The sequence below is a fragment of the Planococcus citri genome, chromosome 4 (assembly GCF_950023065.1).
Source record: "Planococcus citri chromosome 4, ihPlaCitr1.1, whole genome shotgun sequence".
NCBI lineage: Eukaryota > Metazoa > Arthropoda > Insecta > Hemiptera > Pseudococcidae > Planococcus > Planococcus citri.
In genome coordinates, this window is record NC_088680.1 from 13,723,101 (window position 1) to 13,748,176 (window position 25,076).

Here is a 25,076-nt window from a genome sequence, read left to right on the forward strand (position 1 = left end):
AGGAGACATAGCTAACTTGAAATTGACTTTTTTCTTACCATTCCTCGAGCCATTGTACTGCTTGCAATTTGCCATGATGAGTTGGAAATCGCGTTTAAACTCGGCGACGCTTTTGTACTTTCCGCAATCTAGTTTCTCTTCCATCCTGCGCAGGCTCATCGGCGTTTTCACTACTTTGTAGTAATTCGGCGCGTCTTTCTCGTCGACTGGGTTCTTGAAAGGCCACGCGTCTTCGTGTTTCTTCAGCGTTTCCAACACTTTGTGCAGTCCTATGTCAAGATATTCTACTCTTATATCACACCTAAAATAACAAGGCAATACAAAGCGTGTGTTACGTTTAAAAGGGCCTGGAAAAGTACAAGCTGCCGAATGGATGACAATTTTTTCGAGATTTGAAGAGAAGAAGTACTGAAATAATATAATTGAAGCCATTGAAAAAAATTATAAATATTGCTAGAAGTTTTTCCCTTTACTTCGATCAGCCAAAAAAAAACTCGAACGTACAAAAAAGAGAATTTTTTCGAAAATTGGAATTTCCAAATAGCTACGACTCCTCTCCTTCTTCCTCATTCACACGAAAAAAATATATGTATCATAAAAAAAATGCTGAAGAGAAAAAATACGATAAGTGCTGGGGAGAGGGAGGGGTCAAAAAAAGAAAATTCAAGAGAAGATCCTTTCTCAAATATATTATTCAATTGTTCGGAAAATAGCCGCAAATTGTAAAAAACTGACACGATAATGAGAAACAAACGAAGAGAAGATGGGAGAAGTACTCTTTAGTCTTGATATTTCGATACCTACTTTTCGTTATTAGAATAATTCGTGAACAAATTCGTTCTTTTGATTGAAAATTTTTAAAAATTAAAAAATTAGGGAAAAAATAGTTTGAAAAAGTGTTGGTTAAAAATGGAAAATGCAGAATGCAACCAATTTTACCTTATATCAATGTGGGCAGAAGGAAAACAAAAAAATTTGCACACGTTCGTGGGATGCAATTTTTTATACCTCAAATCCCCAAAAAAATTGCATATGAATTTTGGCAAATTGAAGACTTCAAAATCCTGTACTTGAAAAAAGTAATATCTAATAAAAGTTTTGACTTTATCACTATGTTTCAACTTTTTCAATTATTTTTTCCATTTATGCACTTTTTTTTAAAGAAAAAAAATTAAATAAGACATCAATACGTGATTCTTATAATATATTTTCTTTAAAAATAGGTACACTCAATCATTTTTGAACTTTTTTTGGGCTTTTTTAAAATTTATTTTGCATTTAATTTTTTTTCAAAAAAACGTGTTTCCAATATTTAACAAAAAAATACTCTTCATCATTTTAAAATTTTTTTGGCGTTCTTAGAATTTATTTTCCATTTAATTAAAAAAAAAAGTCAACAGTTTTGATTTTTTTCCAACTTTTTTAATTTTTTCCCCAAGTGCACTTTTAAAATACATCAAAAATATGCTTCCAACTTTGAAAAAAAAACTCCATCATTTTTGTTTTTTTGAGACTTTTTTAGAATTTATTTTTAATTTGACTTTTTTTCAAAAAAAATGTCAAAATTTTGTTTTTTTTTCATTTTCAACTTTTTTAACTTTTTCCCCAAGTGCACTTTTAAAAAACAATTAAATATAAATTCCAACTTTGAACAAAAATTATCATTTTTGTTTTTATATTTTGAGGCTTTTTTCAAATTTATTTTTAATTTGATTTTTTTTCAAAAAAAAATGTCAATTTTGATTTTTTTTCATTTTCAACTTTTTTAACTTTTCCCCCAAGTGTACATTAAAAAACATAGATGATTTTTTTTCTAAAAAATTACACTCCCATCATTTTTGAATTTTTTTGGGGCTTTTTTAGAATATTTTTCATTTTTTTAAAAAATTGGTACATTTAATTCCGAATTTTAACATAATATCAAAATACAGTATGATTCACTTCGTCACACACAAAATCCTCTTCAAATTCAATTTTGGAAAATAACTCATTAAAAATTTCACTTTGTTAGATTGAATCATCTATTTAATTGCAATTATACCTTTTATAGTCAATTTTGACTTTTCAGTTCAATTTGATTTCAATTTTTCACTAATACTTATGGCCTCTGATTTTTCAGTATGATTCAATTTTTGTGTTTTTGATTAATTCAACACTCACTTTTGGGTTTAATTTAATTTCTTTAAATTTTTCATTTTTCATTTCAATTTAATTTTAATTTTTGGCCCATTTTTTCTATTTTCAAGCTCAATTCGTTTTTCAGTTAATTCTAATTTTTGTTTTCCGGATTAATGTTATTATTTCATCATTTTTTAAACTGAATTTGATTTTCAATTCATTGATATTGCATTTCTGAAGCTTTGAAGCTTTCAAACTTTTGATACATTTCTACTCGTCAATTCAATTAATTTTAGTTTTTAGTTCGATTCGTAATATTTGTTTCATTGATTTCATTTCATTTTGATTGGGTTAATTCAATGTAATTTATAATTTTTTATTCTGATTCATTTTTATTTTCTAGTTTAATTCAATTAATATTTATTGGTAAGCACGATTTAAATGTAATTTTTCAATTCAATTGTCATTTTTTGGTTCAATTGATTTTCACTTTTTTGTTTAATTCAATTTTTGTCGAAATTTTCTATTTAAAATTTTTATTATTTTTCTTTCCTTATTACATTATTCATTTCATTTTTTAAAAACCGAATTATTTTTATAAATTTTCAATTTTGGGATTTTTATTTTATGGCTTAATTTGATTTTTCAAATTTATTAATTTAATTGAACTTTCATTTTCTGGTATACTTTTAATTTTCATTTATTGGCTCAGTTTAATTTTTATAATCGCTAGAATATTTTTTCAAAATGTGTCATTCCTGTATTAATTGAAAAAAAAAAACTTCCGAATATGAGCACATTGCTGAAACAATTTCGTCTTACAAAACTATTCTCCCAATTCCAAAAAATTTTACAGCATTTTTTTGATATGTGTATATATGTATTTTCTTAAAAATTTGATGAGGTCATTAATTCTGATTTTTTTTGGTTTTTAGAATATTTCTTCAAGTGTTTTCATTTTTTTTTTTTTTGGAAAAATATCTTTGTATTTTTTTGAATTTTTGTCCAGTGCTTCAAAAAATGGGCATCAAAGTATTTCACAAAATATTAAAGTTTGTTGAAATTAAAATTTTCCTCGAATTTTTCCATCATTTTTTTAAATTTTAAGCAAAAAATGTTTTGTTCTATTATTTCTTCAAATTTTTTTGTGCTTTCAAAATAGGACATTTTCACAAAATATTGATTTAGTGTTGTTTTTGTATTTTTTTCAATTTCGAACATAACAAATGCCTTCCTAATACTTTTTCATATTTCAGTGACAGAAATTAAGTACGAGACACTAACAATTGCCTGCCATTTTATTCCTCTACTTACGATATGACATGAATTGAAATTAAATCATCCCCCTCCTCCCATCAACGAATCCAAAATTAACGACGACTCGTAACAAAAAAATCAAAAACACGTAGAGTTCTCGAATAAGTAAACACAACCGCGAAATTACAATCCAACAACAACAGCGCAACAAGTATCAACGATATTATAATTACCATTCGGGAGAACGATTCTTTTCCGCCGAATGTATAATTATCTCTCCGGTTGCGGATGATAACGAATTATTCGTTTGCCTGCCTCGTCCGGCGATGATGGGCTTGCTCCCATAGCTCGTTACTGATTCCTGAAGACTTTCGGTATCGCTGTTATCGTCATCGGAGTACAATTCCTTTTGAGTGTTTCTATTTTTCCACCTATCGTGTCTAAAAGTAAAAAAAAAAAAAAAACACCTTATTCGATAGGAAGAACTTTTTCAAAATGACAAATTCATAGTCATACATAAAAAATTAAACATTATTCAGTTACCTAGCTTTTTTAGCTTTCTTCGCATTGGTTTCGGCGGCAACTTCTTCTTCGCTATCGGTACCTTGTATACTTAAAGCTCGTTTGTACTTCTCCAAATACTGCATTTCTTCTTCTTTTCTTCGTTTCAGGTTCTCGATACGAGACGACTTACGAGGATGCAGTTCCAAGAAACGTTTCCTAAAACAACAAACAATTCAGAAAGTTACATGGGTGATTTTTTTTTTCAATCATACGAGTACATACGATGAAGGTCTAAAGAGAGCTAACCTTTGCAAACGTTCTTTTTCTTGAAACAATTTAGGTATCTCTGGGAGAAAATCTTCGGCTATGATTTGATGCAAAGCTTGTTCATTTTTATCAGTGGCGTCTTCCGTGTTCACCGCCAATCTTTCCCAATCGCTTTCGGTGAAACAGATAACTTGCCAGATACCGGAGCCTAATTCGACTTCTTCTTCCTCGCTTTCTTCTTCTTTATTGCGGCCTCTTTTGCGTTTTCTGCCTCGTTTCTTTTCTTTTTCTTTTTTAATCTGCGGGGTCGGAAGGATAAACTCGTGTATAATTAAGTCGATCAAACTATTGGTTGGAAACACAGATTGATTTTTATCGAAAATTTTCACGCTGAAACGTACCTTTGGATAATCTTCTCTGTATAACCTGGTGCCATAAAAATACCAATACGCCGATTTGTTCGCATCGTAGCCCAATGGATGGACACGTAAGCTATCTGAATCTAAATCCTGCAACATACGTAAAAAAAAAAAAAGGTTCGTTTATTATCTATTATTGAATAAATACATAAATAATTTTTTTTTACACTACTTTATTAATTAAATTCAAATATGTAATTGTTTTTTCGAAGAACTGAAATTAATTACGATTTGTAAACCTTAAAATTCAACTTTCCAGATGAAAGCTCGATTTTTCACATTTTTCACACGATGATTCCAAAGTTTTTTCAATCTTCTCATTCAACAATTTTTTTCTCATGGTGAATTTCATTAACTTTTAGTAATTTTCAACGAATTTAATGACGATTTCTTACAAAAAAAATTGCTTCATTTTGTACAAATTTAATAAAAACATCAATTTTTAACAATTTTTGAAATTTTTCAACTATAATTTTAAACAAGTTTTAACGCTGTTTGGTGCAGTTTTCATTACATTACGTTAAATTCCCCCCCCCAAATTTCTTCAGTATTTCGTAATATTTAATGAATTCAATGCTTTTTAAACATTGTGAGCGTTCAAGTCGCCTAACAACTTTTTAAAAATAAAATCGGAATTTTTTGTTTTTCGAAAGAAAATTGCAAAATTTACTCGACATCTGCTTTTAATTTTTTTTTTTTAGGTTTTTTAAAAAGTGTGCAAAGCAGTGGCTCATATTTTGAAGTTTTATTTTTTACACTTCCACGCCTCGAGAACCCTCCCCCTCCTAATAAAAAATAATTTTATTGATTCATAAATTTTACATTTTTGTATCAGGAGGGGCATGGTAAGTATCTAAAGAAATTTTTATTTGAAAAAATCACTACTTTTTTCAACCAAACTCGACTTCCCTCCCCCCTCCCCCCACAAACAAAAAATAAACAAAGTCGAATGTTTCATAGGAAAATTTTTTTAAAAAATGAAATTGGGAAATCATGGTATCTTTTTTTGGAAAAATAACTATTTTTTCACTACTTTTTTCGAAATCTTTTTCGACCAAATTTTCTCACCCCCCCCCCCCTCTCCTCACTCTTGCACACAAAAAAAATATAAAAATCAAATTTTTCACAGGAGAATTTTCAAAAAAATTGAAACTAAAGAAAAATTGTAAGTACACAAAGTATTTTTTTAATTTCATCGAAAATTAACATTTTTTTCACAATGATTTGAAAGTTTTTATTGCACGTTTAAATGTTGTCATTTTTTCACTATACCTTTTTGACTAACTTCGCTACTTTTTCACTACTTTCACTACCTTTTGGATACCCTGGAGAAAATTTTTGTACGAAGTATTTTTTTTAATTTCATCAAAAATCAACTTTTTTTCTCATTCAATGATTTGAAGGTTTTTGTTACTACAAGTTTGAATTTTTCAATGTTTTACTACCTTTTTGACTAAACTCACTACTTTTTCACTTCGTTTACTTACTACCATTTTTAAAATCACTACTTTTTCACTACTTTCACTACCTATACTAAACCGAACAAAGCGACCAACTAAAATTTCATGCACTCAAGTGCATTTTTCAATTCTCGGTGAATTTTTTAAAAATTCAATCATGGCCAAAAATGGCAAAATGCATCAAAATTTCACCATATGTATTATTAACCAAAAAAGCCAAAACTCGTAATAAGCCCACCCTATTCTTGACCCCCTCCCCCTCCCCAAACCGATTGAGAGCGATTCCATAGTACTGTTTTGTGCAGTTCTAGAGCCTCCAGAAAATTTTTCATATTTGAAATTTGTCAAAAAAAAAAATCACCAAGTAAAGCTGGGAGGCTGAAATTTATTTCGTACCATCATTTAAACCCGCTGGAGACGATTGGAATTTATTTTAAATTATTTTGGAGCCTCCAGCTATATTTTGGAAATCCAAAATTTCAAAAAGTGCCATAAAATCTGCCTAAATAAATTTGGAGCTCGTTTGTGACCCACTTTGAGCCTATCGATAACATATCATTTTTTTTAAAAATCCACTTCTGCTGGTTCGAAGTGTCACGATGGTAAAATTTTGGATTTTTTGCCATTTTTGGCTCGAATTTGATTTTTATAAATTTGCCAAAAATCAAAAAACGCGTTTTAAAACCTGAAATTTTCAGCTGGAGAAGCATTTTTACACCCCTTTTGTCAAAATTCATCGAAATAATTCATATTTTTTCAAAAAAATATACTCTTGGTTCCTCAAGCTATGTTGGTCTCTTTACTTTGCAGCCTCCGAAATTGCAAAACATCGAGAAAAATCAAATACTTAAATCAAAAGTAACACTTGAAAAAGAAAAAAACTTTTGCATTCTTGCACCAGAATGAGCTCTCTTTCAAGGGGAAAAACTTTCTTCGACCCCCCCCCCCCACATTCAACAGTGCTGGTAACTTGTTTGGAGCTCCTAAAGTTGACAAAAATTTTAAAACAAAATTAAAATCTGTAAAAAATATTTGAAATTTCTTTGGTCACAATCTTCTTGAATATCTATCTTCTTTTTTCAAGAACAAAAAATTCTGGGTACTCAAACAATGGCGGCCCCCTTTGAATAAAGCAGGACTTTGGCAGAATTCTTGGAATTTTTTATGAGGGAGGGGAGATGGGAGATGTAAAATTTTATACTCAAATTTTTCGCTTATCCAAAGCTTCAAACATGAAACATCTCAAAATTTTTTTCAAGCAAGCATATGTCCAATATATTATAATTTCATCATTTCAAAATTTTTGATTTGATTTTCACCTTCAAAGTTCTCGCTAATGTAATCAAATTGAACAAATGAAGCACTTTTTTCAACATGACAATTTTTTTGAAAATATTTTTAAAAAAATCAAAGGAAAATTTGAAAAACATTTGAAAAAACAAATTTACTAATTTTCGAAATGAAACTGCGAGTTTCAAAGTAAAAAACTGTTTTTTTTTTCAATTATGGAAAAGAGACACAAACTGGCCCTGGCAAAGCAAGGGCAAAAGCTCTCAAAAATCAGTATTTCGAGAGATTCGAGTTCTAAAAAAAAAGAGGAAATTGAATTGAAAATCTGAAGTCTGATTGAAAAAAAATCAGAATTTTTGAAGGACTATTCTCTCCAAGTTGAAAAAATCATTTTTTTCTTCAAATCTTCAAGTATTTTGAATCAGAAATCCTCTTCATTATTTAGGAATCCGGAGGAGGAATCAAAACAATAAAACGATGCTTTTCTGATGAAAATAACACAAATTTCGAAATTGTGGAATCTTGAAAAAAAGGTGAAAAACAAAGAGAAGGGTCATTTCAAATTTTGTAATAACCCCTCCCCCCCTCAAAGCTCTTTCCCCTAATGGGAAATATATCGAGGGTTAGATATTGTAAAAACATGATGACCTCAAATTTTTAAATGCTTTTTGGGGGGCGGGGGGCTAACATTTCTAGGATTTTTTTTCATAAAAATCAACAAAAAATGGCGAGAATGAGAAAAACTTGCAAGTCAATTTTTTCCAAGCATAAAATAAAGAGTCACCTCTGACCCTACACCTATCATAAAAATCAAAAACACCCATTCGAATAATTTCCTATCATCTAACTTACTTATATTCAATGTACTAAAATGAAAAACACCGATTAGAATTTTCTTGTCACACTGAATAAATCTTCACTATATACACGTCGCCATAGTAACTAGTGGTGGTCGTCACTCGTCATAGTCGTCTTTGTGTGGGTCGAGTCGAGCATTTTTTTTCCTCCTTCAACATATCGTATATACTACCAGAGGTAGGTAGTAGGTACCTACACAAATACACACCGAAGACCTAATTCGCCTCCTATACGTAATAAGTATCTGCAATCTGGACTACAAACTACACGACACGATTACGATACGATACGAAATACGAGTCGAGTCGAGTCGAGTATCCAACAAATGGTAATTTCTGCGGATCTTACTTATATTACAGCTTACGTCCACATCGTATCCCTTTCGGTATATTTCCAGTCTCTCTGATTGGTCGTGTCGTACGCCTCCCTAACACCTCGGCCTTCAACCCTTGTATATTAAAAACGCACTTTTACGTACGCATCTACCTCATTCATCAAAGCTAACGAGCTCGAGTCGGTCTTGCTGGCGCCCACGCATTTCAAATTCGCCAACCACTCGACGACCAGATAACACACGAAACTGGAAGAAAATTAAAACGTCACCGAAAAAAATATCCAAGTACGTGGAAAATTTCTGAAATTTGCGAAAAACATGTTTGAAAATCTGATCACACAAAGTCGAGCCCGAGCGAACACTACAGCCTTGAAAAGAGATAAAAATGAGAACAATCTTCTCTCTTTTAACGAAATGATAATTTCGTCTGAAAAATATATCTGCTTTCGTCTCCTCTTTTATTATTAATCCAACAATGAGAAATATAATCTCTGTACCGAGTTAGAAGACGATTGATTTCCAGACAAAACAACGAGAAAAATTTCACAACGATGAAAGAAACCCTCCACGCTCTCGCTCGTCATTCAAAAGATGCGAAGAAATTTGACCAAAAATGTTCTGCTGCCTGAAGCTGCCATCTCGTATACGTTTCGTGATGATAAAAAAAAATCCCCAAGACAGACGGAATCTCGTGTTCGCGAAATTAATTCAAACATCGAGTAAATTTTCATCGTAGGATTATCCTCTTCGTCAAATCTCGTTCTATTTTCAACATCGTCTCCTTTCCTTTCTTCTCCTAAGGATAATATGTACTTCCTCGTCATGTTTTTGTACATTTTCGAAACGAGAAAATCTGTTTTGTTCAATTTTTATATAGTTTTTTCATTCTTTTTTGCTCGTTTTGAACTTCGAACGATGAAGGTTTCAGTTTTCTTGTGTATTATAGGTACACGAAAATCATTCTGGTCATAGTCTGAATCACGTATTGGAGTCTGTAGGAACAACAAGAGGGTTCTCTAGTACTCGTATAAGACGATGGGGACAGTCGGATGTGTTAGATTAGAGAGATCGTCCAGCTGCGAGTCACATTTACCTTTCCAATTCGTATTCGTACAACGAAAACTGGTTTTTATCAACAGCAACACCCTGGGTATCCCGGAGATTCTCACATGATAAGAGATGACTTTATCAACTTTTTGGTTGAAAAATAGAATTGAGTGAATTAGTACGTTATTATTATTATAGGAAATTGGAATATTTGTTCTTTTTTTTGGCTCAGAATGCACAAAGGGCTTTTTGTCTATTTTTGCTTACAGTTTTAAAACAACGTGAAACGGAAATTGATTATCGAGTCGTTATCTTAAAATTCTCAAAATTTATCAATATTTTTGAGCCATTGGTTTTATTTTTCACTTTTTTTGGGGGGGAGGTCCAAAAAAGTAGGTAATCAAAAAGTTATTTATAAGATGTGAAAAAAAAACACAAAAAAGCCAGAACATTTCATTTAAAACAATATAAAAAAAACTTTTTTTTTTTGATATTTTTGGAAAAAAATGAGACTTTTTGGCTATTTCTGACATCATCATTAGGAAACAGTTTCCTGTTTTCTTTTTTTTTTTTTACAAGTTTTATTGGAAAAGTGAAGCTTTTTGCAATTTTTTTTTATTGTAAAGTGACCAATTTTGATGGGAAATATTGACAAAAAACGAAACTTGAACTATTTTAGCAAAAAAGCAACTCCTCAAAGCTTTCGGGCAATTCTATGGCAGGACGTGATAGTGAGAATTTTGGGCATTTTCCAACACAAACACAAGATTTTGACAATTTTAGCAAAAGGCAGAGCTTTTTTGGCACGTTTTAGCAAAAACACGAGACTTAGTCCGGCATATGACAATAGGAGCAATTGCCCCCTCCCCCGATCCTCCGGGACAACTTTTTTCTTAAAGAGGACATCCTAAGGAACATTTTAAAGCAAACTTTCCCAAAAAAAACGTTGGCCTTACTTACAAAATGGCGGCCGTTTTGATTGACAGGTCAGCCGAAATCGCAGATTTAGCGTTTCAACATAGGACTAGCACGAAATTTTTCAAACTTTACAAAGGTAGATCGAAAAATCATGCTAAAACTTATCACCTGTCAAAATTTCAAGTGCTAAAATGCGTTTTTCGATTTTTGGTGAATTTTTGAAAATCGAATTTAGGCCAAAAATGAGGGAAAAAATCAAAATTTTACCAAATTGACCAAGAAAGCTGAAATTTGGGATATACCCTATTTTCGACATGTCAAATCGATTGGAAACGGTTTCAACCCGTTTTGAGCAGTTCTGGAGCCTCCAGCAGATTTTTGAAACTCGAAATTCCCACAAAATTCCATCAAATTGGAGTTGTAAAGCTAAAATTTGTTCTAAAAACTAATTTCAATACACTACGAAGTACTGCAGGTGAATTTCAAGTCGTTTTCGAGCCTCCAGCGACTTTTTGAAAATTCCTAAAGCCTCCAGCAGATTTTTGAAACTTTAAATTTTCACAAAATTTCATCAAAAATGGAGATGGAAAGCTGAAATTTACTCTACACTCCAATTTTAACACCGTCTGAAGACGACTTCGGGTGGGTTTAAATCATTTTAGAGCCTCCAGCGACTTTTTTGAAAATTACTGGAGCCTCCAGCAGATTTTTAAAACTTTAAATTTTCACAAAATGTCATCAAAATGGAGATGGAAAGCTGAAATTTACTCTACACTCCAATTTTAACATCCTCTGAAAACGACTTCAGGTGGGTTCAAGTCATTTTAGAGCCTCCAACGACTTTTTTGAAAATTACTGGAGCCTTCAGCAGATTTTTGAAGCTTGAAATTTCCCCAACATTAATTTATCAAATGGAGTTGGCAAGCTGAAATTTACTTCGCAGACTACATAGTGGTTTCAAATGGTTTTGAAGCTTCCAGCTACTTTAAGGAAATTTCAATTTTCAAAAAAAACACCATACAACCTTTCAAAAAAGTCGCTGATTCAATTTTTTACAATTTTACATTATCCAATTTTTTTTCAAATTTAAAAAATAGATTTTTTGGAATTTTTTTCAAAATAACTTCAGTTGGTAAAAAAATGACACTTACTGACAAATTTTTGCTTATTTGAGAGAAAAACAAAAAATGACACTTTTTTGCGACTTTATGGTTTTGAAAAATGCTGACAAATAGTGAAACTTTCACAATTCTAGCAGAAAAGCAAGTACATGTGGGCATTTTCTGTCGAAATAAATCAAGATACATATTGTCAATTTTAGCAAAAGGCAGAGCTTTTTAGGTAATGGATAAAAATGAGACTTTTTGGATTTTTTTTTGCAACAATACGACAAATTTTCAATAGATAGCTAAAGTATGATAACGGGAGATTTTTTTAAAGCAATTTTAGGCAACAATTCGGACCCCCCTCCCCTCTCTATTGCTCATATGTTTCACAGATTCAAACAGAGAACATCGAAATTTCAAAATTAGCATCTTACATGAATATTGAAAATTCATGGGAAATTACATACAGCGACCAAAAAAGGTGTCGAATCGCTGAAAAATTGACAAAAAAGAAAGTAATTAAGGGGTTAATTGGGGGAGGGGGTCGGGGAAGACATTTGGATTCGAGCTATCTGTTTTCTCGAGCTATAGGAGACTTACGAGTCAATTTCTGATTTCAGATTCCACAAAATTATGAAACCCTTCGAAAATCCATCAGAAATAAAACACAAATTATATTTATCAAAATAAAATATCAAATTAAAATTTCTTCTTTAGTCCCTTCACACTGAAAAACTGAGAAAAAACAAAAAATAAAAGACAGAAATGCATAAAAAAAACTGGCTCAAATTCAGATATGAGCTCACGACGTTTATTTCACCGCAAATTTGAAAATTTACTCGACAGAAAATTTGAAGAATTTCATCATAAAAAAAAAATAATGAAACCGTTTCGAAGTACATAATTTACTCCCATAGTAGATAATATTTCCACCTCACCTCGCACCCCCTTAAATCTCTACCCTTCCAAGTACGTATACGTAAAATCAAACTCACCTTAAGAATATCCAAAACATCATCGGCGTCTAATCTAAAATCACACAGCATATGCAAAATCTCCACTTTGGTTCTCATCGGTAAAAATTGGAAATCCTCATCGTTGTCGAACGGATTATAACAATTAAATTCCTGAAACGAAACAAAAAACAAAACAAGTGCAAAAAAATTCGATTAGTATCGTCAAAAATTAAACGTTCGAGAATATCGTATCGAGTCATTAAAAAAAGTCGCGCTTTCGTTCGTCGTTTTTTCCAAATCATTTGGTAATCCGAACCGAACCGAACGTTTAAAAGCTCGAAACAATGGATCCATTCTTACGAATATACCATCGCATCGCCAAGGAAAGGAAATAAAGAGACGATGAGACGCGTCCAGAATCATGTCTATACTTACGCCTTAAAAAATTCTCTGCCTGAAAAAACAATATCGTCGGCGTCGTCGATGAAAATTTTCGCCCTTGTTCTCGTTAAATGCCTCCCTCTTTACCTCGCTCCGCTCCTCGCTCTATCAATTAACTTCGCGAAATTACCTCTTTCAAAGATTCGCGTTTTTTTAGAACGAAAACAAAAAAAAAGAGAAGCTCTTTTTAAAAGCCGCAATTATCATACTGCAGTCGCGCGCAGCGTATTTTTTTCATAGTTTTGTTCGTCGTCGTCATGCGAGGGAGGAAAAAACATGTCTCGAACATGAACCTGCGTTCGAAATCCATCGAGTGATATTTTTTTTCACTCTGTTTCGACTTTCATAGTATACATCCTACCTTATTTAGTAAGTACATACATAGACCTACCTATTACCTCTCTTTATTCTGTATGTATATGTGGACTGTGGAGCTACCCACCTGCTCATTTTTTTGCACTTTGAGTACCGTACAATGAATCTTTTGGTACTCACACTCACTCGTGACTCCTGAACTAACCATCATTTAAAATTATTGACGTCGAGTCTCTCACCTCCTCATTGCCTTTTGTGAATTGTTTTCTCGCTCCAACGCCCCACAGCTCAAACCTCCATCAATTATCTCGCATGGTGTTCAAACAAAAAAACATGGCAGAATATCGAATATACGAGTACGTATTAGTCATCGAAAGAATCGAGAATGTGTGCATGGGTAAGTCCAAGTACACACACAGCGTACCGTACAATGCATTATCACTTAATACAGCCATTCGTTGATATTGATAATTCGAGAAATGAAAACTATGTCGAGTGCGCAGCTGGTAGTGATTAGAGAAAAATAGTCCACTGCATTCTTTACGTCTTCACCTCGTTTCAAAACCAAGTTTTCCAACAACTTCAATTTTGCTCATGCAAAAAGTAATTTTTTCTCTCTTGGGGATTGAGATAACTCAAGTCTTCCCCCTCTGGGTTGCGTCTTCTTCTTCTCCTCTTCCTCCTCCTCCTCGCCCCATCATAGACAATGTAGATTACTTACTGTGCATCCCAGTAGGAGTAGCGTAGAAAGAAATCGTGCACCTGAAGAGCCATACAAACTTTGTTTTTCAAAAAAAAAAAAAATGATTTTTTGATTTGAAAAAAATTTACCAGATGAGTTGGATTTTATTTTTTTCCACAAGACTTCATTTTGGAGTTATTTTGGCCTTCAAAGTCGAAAGATCAAATCAAATCAATTTTTTTTAGGGCGTTTATAATAATTGCAAAATTATTTTGAAATTTTTCAAATACCAAAAAAATCAATTTCAGGGCTCGTACTCTTTTTTTTTCAAAAAACAAGTAACTTTGGTAACCAAAAAAGTTCGAAAAAGTAACCAAAAAGTAACTAAAAATGTAACAAAACACGGAAAAAATATTTCAACGCAGATAAAAAGTACCAAAAAAAAACAGAACTTTTAGGTGTTTAGTTCAAATCTGAAAATTGAACTCAATAGAAACTTGCAAAATTCAAGCAAAAATTAGGGCTTTTTGGCAATTACAGACAAAAAATTATAGTCCATGGAAATAAGTATTTGACAAGGAATTTCTTGATGGCAAGCTGATCACCTCTCAGCTTTTAAATGGATAAAAAGTATTGCGAAGAGTATTTTAGCAGTGCTTTTAATAACCCTCTGATTTGAATTGGTCAATTTTTATCTCTCCGAACGGTTGGAAAATTCATTAAAGAGTCATTTGATTGGAAATTTGGAATAGATCAATATTCTTGAAAGCTAATTTTATTTTGCGAGATTTTAGCCACAAACCGATTTTGAGGGGCTAAAATCCACAATTGGGGGAACCCCCTCGAAACTTGAAATATTCCTATAGGATTGAGATTCGTTTTCAGGACAACAAAATGAACAACTCGTGTAACAAAAATCAGCTCACCCCCAAAAATTCCTTATTACCCCCATTTTTCTGCTAATTTTCCTCGACTATTATACTTTTTCGTAATTTTTCAAACTATTTTGAAATTTTTTTGAAAAAAAAAGAAATTTTATGGCAATTTTGAGCCAAAAAGTGAGCATTTTTGTAATTATGGGCAAAAAGCGAGCATTTAAACAATTTTAGTAAAAGAAAAGGCGCTGTTAGCAATTTCTGGCAACAAACAAACGACTCATTAGGACAATTTTTGGAAAAAAATGAGACTTTTTGAGATTATTTTTTTTTTGCAAAAAACCAGAATTTTCAGCAATTATTGGCTAAAAACAAAACTTTCTGGCAATTTACACAAACGGGTGAGATTTTTTGCTATTTTTGGCAGAAAACGAGGCATCGACAGTAGTTTTAGCATGAACAAGACTTCTTAGCAATTTTTGTGAAAAAAGTTGAACTAGATATTATGCAACTTTTTGATAAAAAGCGACAAGTCTTGAGAATTTTTGACGAAAATTTTTTGGTTCTCAAATCATTATGGTCAAATTTTGAATTTTTCACCGTTTTCATCCCCTTCATCCCTCACCATTCACCCCTACGAAAAAAATATTGTCAGATTCGTGATCTACACCCTCAAAAACATGCATTTCGACATATCACACATTTATATGGTCAAATTTTGAATTTTTCACCCCTTTCATCCCCCACCATTCACCCCTACGAATAAAAATAATGTCAAATTCGTATTCTGCGACCTCAAAAACATACATTTCGACATATCACACATCATTGTAGTCAAATTTTGAATTTTCCACCGTTTTCATCCCCTTCATCCCTCACCATTCACCCCTACGAAAAAAATATTGTCAGATTCGTGATCTACACCCTCAAAAACATGCATTTCGACATATCACACATTTATATGGTCAAATTTTGAATTTTTCACCCCCCCTCACCCCTCACTCCAACAAAAAAATACTGTCAAATTCGTATTCTGCGACCCCAAAAACATAAGGGAGGACATCATTGTACCATTTTTTAGGATGCATTGTAAGTTTTTGAATTACAGGCGTTTTGAGGGTGCTCACAGCCCACTGTGAAACGTTCGAAAAACAAGATTTGGGCATCCGAAGACAGAAATTGACCGCTCTTGTCCCAAAAGGTCAACCATGATGAGAAAAAACCGCGATGAAAATTTTGGACCCCTAGAGGAAGTATTTTTGGGGGAGGAGGGGGCTAAAATGTGTTTTTCCTTAATTATCTCATTTTTCACCAAATGCTGATAAAAATTTCACGTTTTTTTGGATGGGTTCTATGTACATAGGAAGTCCAAAGAACAAAACCGATTTAGAAAAAAAAAAAATTTGGGCAACTTTTTGGAGGGGTTTCGTACATACCACAAAAATTTTAAAAATTTTGGAGTGGTGGAAGTTTGTTTAAAAAAAATAAAAACTGACCATTGACCACTCCTATTGTTGTTCCAGTGGGGAAGGGAAAAGGGGGTCAAAATTCACCCAAGTACTCCCAAGTAGGTTCATCATTTTTCAAGGAGAACTAGAAAATAGGAAAAAAAACTCTGTTTGATTTAAATCACATATAGAAAAAAAAGAAACTTTTTTTTGCAATGTTTTCCAAAAATAGAACTTTTAGCAGGAATTTATTTTTTAAATTCTCCAAGCAATGGGAAGGATGGGGCGAGGGGTTCAAATTTACTAAAGTGAGCATTTTTGATTTCCAAAGAGGTCGAGAGAGTGCTCACTGCTCATCAATAAGCATCGATCAAAGTTCAAGTTGCTTAGGTTCATTTTTGGCCCATCCAGAGCGATTTGAATTTTTGGAGAAATTCGAAAACTTGTCGAAGGCTCCAGAAAAAAATCATATTTTATAAAAAAGTTTGAAAAAATCACTCTTAAAACAGCTTCTTTGAATTTTTTAAATTTTAAAGAATTTGCTTAAAAAAATCGAAAAAAGAACTTTAGCCACTGAAATTTTGGTTAAGAGTGTTTTAGGACATGCACTTTCGATCTGGCTTTCTTTTTTCTTCTTAAAAAAAAAAAAAAAATGGAAAAAAAGTTGTGCAACGTTTCTTTTTTTCCTCGAACTCCTCAATTTTACCAACTGCATTCTCTAGCAGGACTAATAATGCAGGCACGCCAATAATTCTTTCACCTTTGCAAAACTTTCGTTAAAAAGTTCACTCATTGCGGGAAAAAAATACATAGTACGAATCGACGAATTGGTAATACGTACAATCTATCGAATAGTTTACAACAAATACTTCGAGTATAATGACGAGAAACCCTACAAACGATTTTAAAAACGTGCCATCGACACGAAAATATACAACCACGGTATACTTTCATACCAATAACCTATAGGGCTCAATACCCTTTCATATGTAGAAGTCAAATATCGTACTTTCAGTATAGGTAAGTAAGTGCCACGGTTTTCTTAATCCACACCAGCTTAATGAAAACACTAATGGTCAAATTGCTCAAGTCAGCTGATATCAACAAGGTCATCCAAAGGTGGCAACAGCTATGTACAACGAAAGCGCGAGCATTTTTACACCGTCCATGTGTATGTATACATAAAACGAAAAACAATTCATTAATCTATATGTAAATTCGCACTTACCCTGCATTTTTGTCGAAATAATCTACGTAGGAACATCTGATAATTAAACGTGGATATGCTGTTGTTGCCATAATAACCACGTAATAAGCGCACGATCAGCTCTTGAATCAAAGTATTGCCTGAATCGGACGCGTCATCGGTTAACAATGCTTCTTCGAGATCCTGTAACCACATAATATCGTATCGATGAAGGTTAAATTCGACGACGTCAAGTTAATATACTCGTAAGCTTTAAAGAAAACCCCAAACATAACACACAAACAGAAGTGAAAAAAACAATCGCCAACTTAATTACCATTTATAAACATCGCGAGTTGATCTTCATTGAATATCTTACGTATATGGGGGGTATGAGAGAAACCCTTCGAATGTCTTTTAAACCTACAGTCAAAACGTCAAAATACCCCTGCTCCATCCACTCCTCCGTTCCATTCAATCTCAAAGCTAATAAAATTAACCATTTTGCAGTCTCGCCGGAAGAACTACCGCAAAAGTGTAGTAAAAAGCTGCTATACTACGCAGACCGCGTCCTCGTCCTCGTCGTCTGCTCTGCTCTCAACTGCAAAACTTTTTCTTCGTCTTCGTCTTCATCGTAGACACGACGACGACGACTAAGGAGGCGTAAAGTATACACATAAAATTCAAAGCTATATCGAAAAATTTTCCTAACAAAATACCAGACCAGTTGTACCTTTACCTCTCAACCCTGTAGTAACATCCCCCTTATTTTTCTGGCACCCTCGAATAATTCATCGAAGAAGTTAAAGCGACCAGCAGTGTTGTTATTTTCAAACATGAGTAAAAAAAAAAAGAAGTATCAATTTAATGCCAAATAACCAACATCTTTCGACTTCAGATAATATTTATAACCCTCTCCTATCTGCTCTCGATGGAAAGAACCCCCCAAAAAAAGAAAAAAAAACAAGAGTTGTTTTTCGTTTTTTATAGCCATGCACAGTTATAAATGCTATCGTACAAAATGAGAGAAAAAAAGCACGACCTTTCGCAACACTAGGTAGGTAAATTTTTCAATATGTTCGTCCTGTAGTACAGTCACTTAACCACTCTACTCATTTCGAAACGAATAAAATAAACTCTACTCTTCGAATTTGCAGTAAAACGCGATTTTATCGGCGTACTACGTGTTTTTTTTTCTTCGCTTCACCTTCCCTCGCGAAGTCCAAAAAAGTTTCCATTTACGAGTACTTTCCTATAAAAGGGTGTTTATTTAACAATATTCTTCAGTTTCGCGTATAGTTTTGCGACCGACCGACCGACCAACCGACCTTAAAACCGCGAACAGAATGAGGAAAGAAAATCAACCCGAGTCATTAGCTCGTGAAAAATTACGTACCGTTTAGTATACGAATTTATTATTGATACGTATTATTATTTTTTTCTTCTGGCAATATCGAGTTTTTGTTTCGTTCTTCGTCGTTCGTTTCGACTCGACTTCTGGGCTAAGATAATTAATTAGGGTTCGATAAATAAATACAATGGGGGAAAATTACACTCGAATAGAGAATGGAGATTTTCGAAAATTGTTAGATGACTGGGAAGGAGGGGGAGGGGGGAGGTCTTTCTCGAAAATCAACTCGTCTGTTAAAATTTCGCGTTCATTTTCAATTTTCACAGATCAATTTTTTGTAACCTTGACTTACGAATTTAATATCTTTTGTTTGCATCTGCCTAACTGCGTTAAAAAATTTATTCGCGTATTGCTATCCATAGTGACGAGTAACTCCCATGACGATTGATTTCCACTTTCAAAAAATTTTTTTTTTGTACGTCATCAGGCCATCGACATTTTTAATGAGGCAATAATTTTGAACATCGATTCAGCAGGAAAGGGTCACGAGTTCCAGTATAGTTTCTCTAGCTAGCCAATTTTGAGAAGGAAAAAAATTGAAACATCATGAAATAATGTATGTAATACGATACCCGTTGATTTCCACCTCAAGCCCCTAACTTTTTCAAAATTTATTATTAATTTATTCATTTCTAATTTTATTTGTAATCGAAATAGACGTCAAGGGGATTTTGAAATTGAGAGCTGAAAGGACACTGAGGATCGTACCCTAAACCCAGACGATTAGATATTCGAACTCGATACCCTCCGAGACGTACTGGGAATACAAACGACATGTTATTCTAAACTTTTTTGATGCTTTGGTAACATTCAAGGCCACTAAAAATACGCTGACATTCTAACTGTGCGCATTTAAATCAGCAAAAATCAATAATATGTCATTCTACTTTTAAATTTTCATCAAAATTGGTGACCATTGTGTCTCTCTAGAAGTAGCGAGGGGTTGGGGGTTGGGGGGGGGTGTGAACGGATCGGATCGGAAAAATAAGTCAATATTTGAACTCAGCACTTTCAAAATTAATAACAGTTAATGTGCTACTTGACAGTTCACTTCAACATTAAAAAAAAATCAATTCAGCTGGAAAAGGGTTGGGAGAAGTTTAAAAATTAAAACCTCCAAAAAGGCAAATCTGAGATGTCGACTAGAGTGGATCATTTTTCAATTTTTTTCAAAATTTTATGGCACCTAGTAAAAAATAAGACACGGAGAAATTACAAATTTCCAATTTTTAGGTATATTTTCTACGCCTCACCCTCATCATCAGAACTGAAATTTTGAAGAATTTGAAAATTTTCTGCACTTCAAAAAAATGTTTTTTTTTTAGGTTCATGTGACCTTTTTCCATCTGAAGAAGATGATTATTTTAAAAGAAAAAACCAAAATTTTGAGAACTACTTAACTTGACAAAAATGAACTTTGAGATTTCTAATGGCCTAAAAGCGATGATACGCAAGTATTGAACACGTTAAGAGACCACATGAACTAAAAAAAGTCAAAAACATTCTTTTGACACATGAGAAATATTAAAATGTTCAAAACTTCAAGATCAAGACAAAGGGTTGAACATGAGACTAAAAATTTCAAATTTTTCCAGCGTCTTGTAGGGGTCGTTTGGACATGATTTCTCGATAGGCTCTATCAAATTTCAAAAAAAAGTAGGAAAACGACTCACCCCAGTAGCCACCCAATGTACATTCCAAATTTTAGATTCATATATCAATTGGGGAGGAGGGGGGGGAGTGTTCCAGCGACGATACAGGTTCAAAAATTTTGAAAGAAGGAGCGAAACCAAACTAGGAATTGAGTTTTTTTGTGGTTGAGAAGAGGTGGAGAGGGTTGAAAAGTGAATGTGCTACAAGATGAAAAAAAAATGTAAAAAAAAATAGTTTATCCCCTCCAAATTTCTTTAGGATGCTGATTTCTGGACACGTTATACAACTTTTGATTTCCTATCGATTGATTCTTTCAAAAACATTTTTCACCATTTCCCTTTCCTCTTGGAAATTTGGACATTCGCGAAAATCAAAAATTTTGAAAGAAAGGGCGAAACCTTACTTTTGAGTTTTTTGGTGGCTGAAAAGAGGTATGGAGAGAGGTTGAAAAGTAAATTTACAAGATCAAAAAAATGTGAAAACCCTGGATTATCCCCTCCACATTTTTTTAGGATGTCTGATTTTTGGACGGGTTATACAACTTTTGATTTCCTGTCGATTGATTCATTTTACAGCATTTTTTACAATTTCCTCTCCTCCTGGATACTTGGAAACACCTGAATTTTGGGTTAATGTGTACATCCCCACTCAAACCATTCAAATTCGAAACTAACCCAAACTCACATACCAAAGAGTGAATTTCGTTGAAATGACTCTCGCTGGAATGTTTTTGAAGTACGTAAGAAAAAAAAATCACATCAGCAATGAAAAGTAAAACCAACAAATTTTGGACTTTTGAGACTTCAACAATTCAGAATGGATTTCATGCGTGATCTTACTCCAATCTCGAGAGTATAAACCAAGTTTTTCCTCATCCGTTATTCTATAGGAAAATCATGACTCGAAATTGAAAAAAATCGGTACACCTATAATAACTTTTATGTACTTTTATTCCTGCCAAGTATGTCTAAATTCTTTTTAAACATCTCAAATAAAATCAAACTTCTCAAAAATTTTTCCAATAGTCCAGGCAGAATCATTTCCCAAGATGTCACTCTTTCCATTCGATTACAAAAATGCAGACTATACTCTTGACGAAGAATGAGTGTATTTTGTATTAAAAAATCGAAAACCATGAAAACTGGATTCACTCTTCAGAATCCACGACATTTTTTTTTTCTAATTTTGATTCTTAAGATGACTAATCATAGATCATAGAATTGCATAAGTAAGCCCACTGTTTTTTTTTCTTCTTTAATATACTTCATCTCAATTTTTCCTCATTTCGCAATCGTTGCAATTTCATTTGTGCAGCAGTTGCGATATTTTTAATCAATTGTTTCTTTTCTTCCAGCCTTGCACACATGAAACTTCTTCGAGTCATCATTTTATTATGCTGATCCTCAATCACATTCGGTTAGTCACGTTTCATTTCCTGTCTATGCAACATTGTACGTTTAGGTAAGGTACTTTTTTTTTCTTTTCTTCTTTTTTGTTTGTTCAAAAATTGTCCAATTATTGAAAAATATTTCAATTAATGCCAATCTGAGAACAAAACACTTTTGTACTCAAAATCAAAGACTATATGATGCAGTCAAACATTTTTTCAATTCATGCAAAAGGCTAGATTGGCAACACTGAACATGAAAAAATTCACATTTCTCTGTATTTACTAAAGATGCACCATTACAAAGTAAATACTTAGTTGATACACTTTCTTCATCTTTTTAGCCCCTCCCCCCCCACTAATTTCAATAGGCGAAAATGAACATCCAAAATAGTCAAGATCAAAGATGATCACTGGTTCATGAATTTCAATCAATTTTTCAACCAACAAAACACACTAAAAACGTTTCCAGGTGAAAGAAATAATGTTGATTTCAGGTTTCACAAAACCAATCCCCTTCTACCAAGAATGTTTAGACTATACTTCTGTTCTCACAATATCAACTATTTTAACCCTAAAAATCCGTCTACATGGAGCCATACTGCATGTCTCAACAAGTGTCACCTCAAAGATACATGTTAACTCAAGCCCACAAATGATCAGGCATTCTCATCATACAATACAAAAATACTTCGACAAACCATGTTTATCACTAACTGGTCTCCTAATTTGAAATAATCATCAGCCATTTCACTCATTAGGTTCATCTTACAAAAAAAAAAAAAAAAAAAAATAGAGAGACCTTTTAGATGTTATAAGTTTTATCACATGCTAAGGATCATTGCTCCCCAATCCAACTTAGATCTGGTTAGATCTAATCCTCAACACCAATCAGCGAGAATACCCTTATATTACATTGAAAGTATGAAAGCTATCCCAATCATTGACAAACAATTCGTTTACACATGATATCAATATCACTATCTCTAGCCAATTTCAAAACCACAGCTCTGCTACCATGTCTAAAAAAAACTCAAATCAATGAAAATTCCACAACTTACCTCGATATCAAAATCGATCAAATTGAACGATGCTCTAAACAGGGAACAGAAATGCGCTATGCATGGCACTTCCCACCACGAATGAATATCTGAAACAAAAAACAAACCAACCAACCAATTAGCCAATTACACGACGAATGTAAGCTCGGTGCGAATAATCTTATCCCCTCGTTACCCTTTTTCTCATTTTGACTCTATAGTACTAATGGCAAATGGCAACTTTTATAAACTAATTTAAATGATAATGAACCCTGGTGCAATACAAGAGGAAAACTTTCTCTCTCGTTGAGAGCGGAGCCGAGTCGCGCCGCGCCGGACGCTCGACGCGGCCCAAACAGCACGAAGTCGAACGAACAGCTGGTAATGGTAAGCAAAGCACAGCGCCAATACGACACACAAGCCGAAGCGTTTCTGCTACCATGCTCGTTCGCGTACTCATGCCTAATAACTCGAAAATTTTCATATTTCAATTACTTCTTTCCGTTAGTAGTACATGGCACACTACACAGAGGGGATTGGTGTACTGAAGTATGCATATGCCTATACTATACCGGGAATCTTCCTTCGCTCACTCTTCAGCATACACCACACACACAGCACTTATCCTTACCCTTGTCTCATACCGCCAAAACAAGCAGACAGCGCATGCGTTTTGTTGAGCCATAGCGGCGCTGCAGTCGTCGACTACTACTACTACTACTACTTCTGTATTCATGTGTACGGAATTATTACTGGTATGTATACGTGAAACACGAGGCTGAAAGTATTCGGGCAGTGTTCGAGTTACCAGCAACACGTCGAGCAGTCCATTACAGGTCCAAGTCTCGTTTCACTGAAAAAAACCTGACGACTACGATGACGACGACGTAACTGTGCCGTGGTTAATATAATACCTCGTTTCTAGTAAACTACACTATACAATATACATACACCACTATACGCCTGTTAATAATCAAGCACCTCTATATTATTCACTTCACAACAAATACGATACTGTACGTCACTAGTAACGCGAGCATATCAACCACAAATGCATTTCTCTTCATTTGTTTGACTTATCATTATCACTTATTGCCTTGATGGGAACGTATACAGCCGACGGATATTGTAGATACGCCGCCTATGGAACGGAAGCTCAAACTGAAGTGGATACAAAGATAACATCTTTCTGGGGAATCCTTGGCTCAAATTTCAATATTCATCACTTATGCACCCTTCAATTGAAAAACAAAATCCTGATGGTGACATTTGAACACTCAAGAAACATCCACCATCCTGGCATCGCACATCACTGTATCTCTCCCAGTCCCAATCATTGTAGATAATTCACAGATGAACTTTTGACTCATTAACTATCATCTTTTATGACCATAATATCACCAAACCCATAAACACACATTGACACAAAATGAGAATACCAACATAACCTATGTGTAAATCTTGTCTCGCAATCATCTTCACATTGGGTAATACATACTACAAGCTAAAACACGACCCTCGTGATCACACCTGCATCAATTCAGTAGCATTGCCTCATGAACCTCTGGTAAATAAACCTGTATAATCCACAGCACATTAGATACTTGTAGAACCCATCTCCCATCATCTTATAAGCTTGCCAAAAAAGGAAAACACATTTTTTTAAAAATTATCCATCCTCAAAGACCGTAACGAATCGTTGACACAAACTTGTTCCACGTTTCATTTATCATGGTTTTGTGCAAAAATTTTCAACGTATGTTTGTAAAAATATATTCAGAGTTGAACTATAGGGGGAAGTCTTCATTAACAGACCGAGCGCTATTGTCTCAAGTCTCGAAGGTGAAAAAAATACTCGGACTTGCATTCTTAACAAATCACACATTTGACTGAACACTGAACGGGTCACCTTGCGCGTGAATGCGTTCCATTTAGAGAGGCCCAGTGGCTGTATTTATGTAGTTGAATCGATCAATTTGTAGAGTTCACACGTAGCATTATTAGAATATCATTCAGTAAATTGGCAGGTATGTAGAATTTGATATGCATTGGAAATAAAATTTACTGTGAATGGGTTAACATGTTTCCAACATCGTTGATGGAA

The 25,076-nt window shown here is 33.5% G+C and overlaps 1 protein-coding gene across 3 annotated transcripts in view; it reads right to left on the reverse strand.

Moving 5' to 3' along the window:
- Positions 1-25,076, reverse strand: part of LOC135845767 (chromatin remodeling regulator CECR2-like) — a 65,731-nt gene that overhangs the window by 10,474 nt on the left and 30,181 nt on the right. For all 3 annotated transcript variants that reach the window (XM_065364592.1, XM_065364590.1, XM_065364591.1), the window contains 8 exons: positions 22,994-23,082; positions 17,524-17,685; positions 12,574-12,705; positions 4,548-4,655; positions 4,186-4,445; positions 3,919-4,095; positions 3,609-3,815; positions 39-301 (listed from right to left, as the gene is read on the reverse strand). In XM_065364592.1, coding sequence (XP_065220664.1) covers positions 39-301; positions 3,609-3,815; positions 3,919-4,095; positions 4,186-4,445; positions 4,548-4,655; positions 12,574-12,705; positions 17,524-17,685; positions 22,994-23,082 — 1,398 coding nt within the window. The remainder of the gene's footprint in view (positions 1-38; positions 302-3,608; positions 3,816-3,918; positions 4,096-4,185; positions 4,446-4,547; positions 4,656-12,573; positions 12,706-17,523; positions 17,686-22,993; positions 23,083-25,076) is intronic.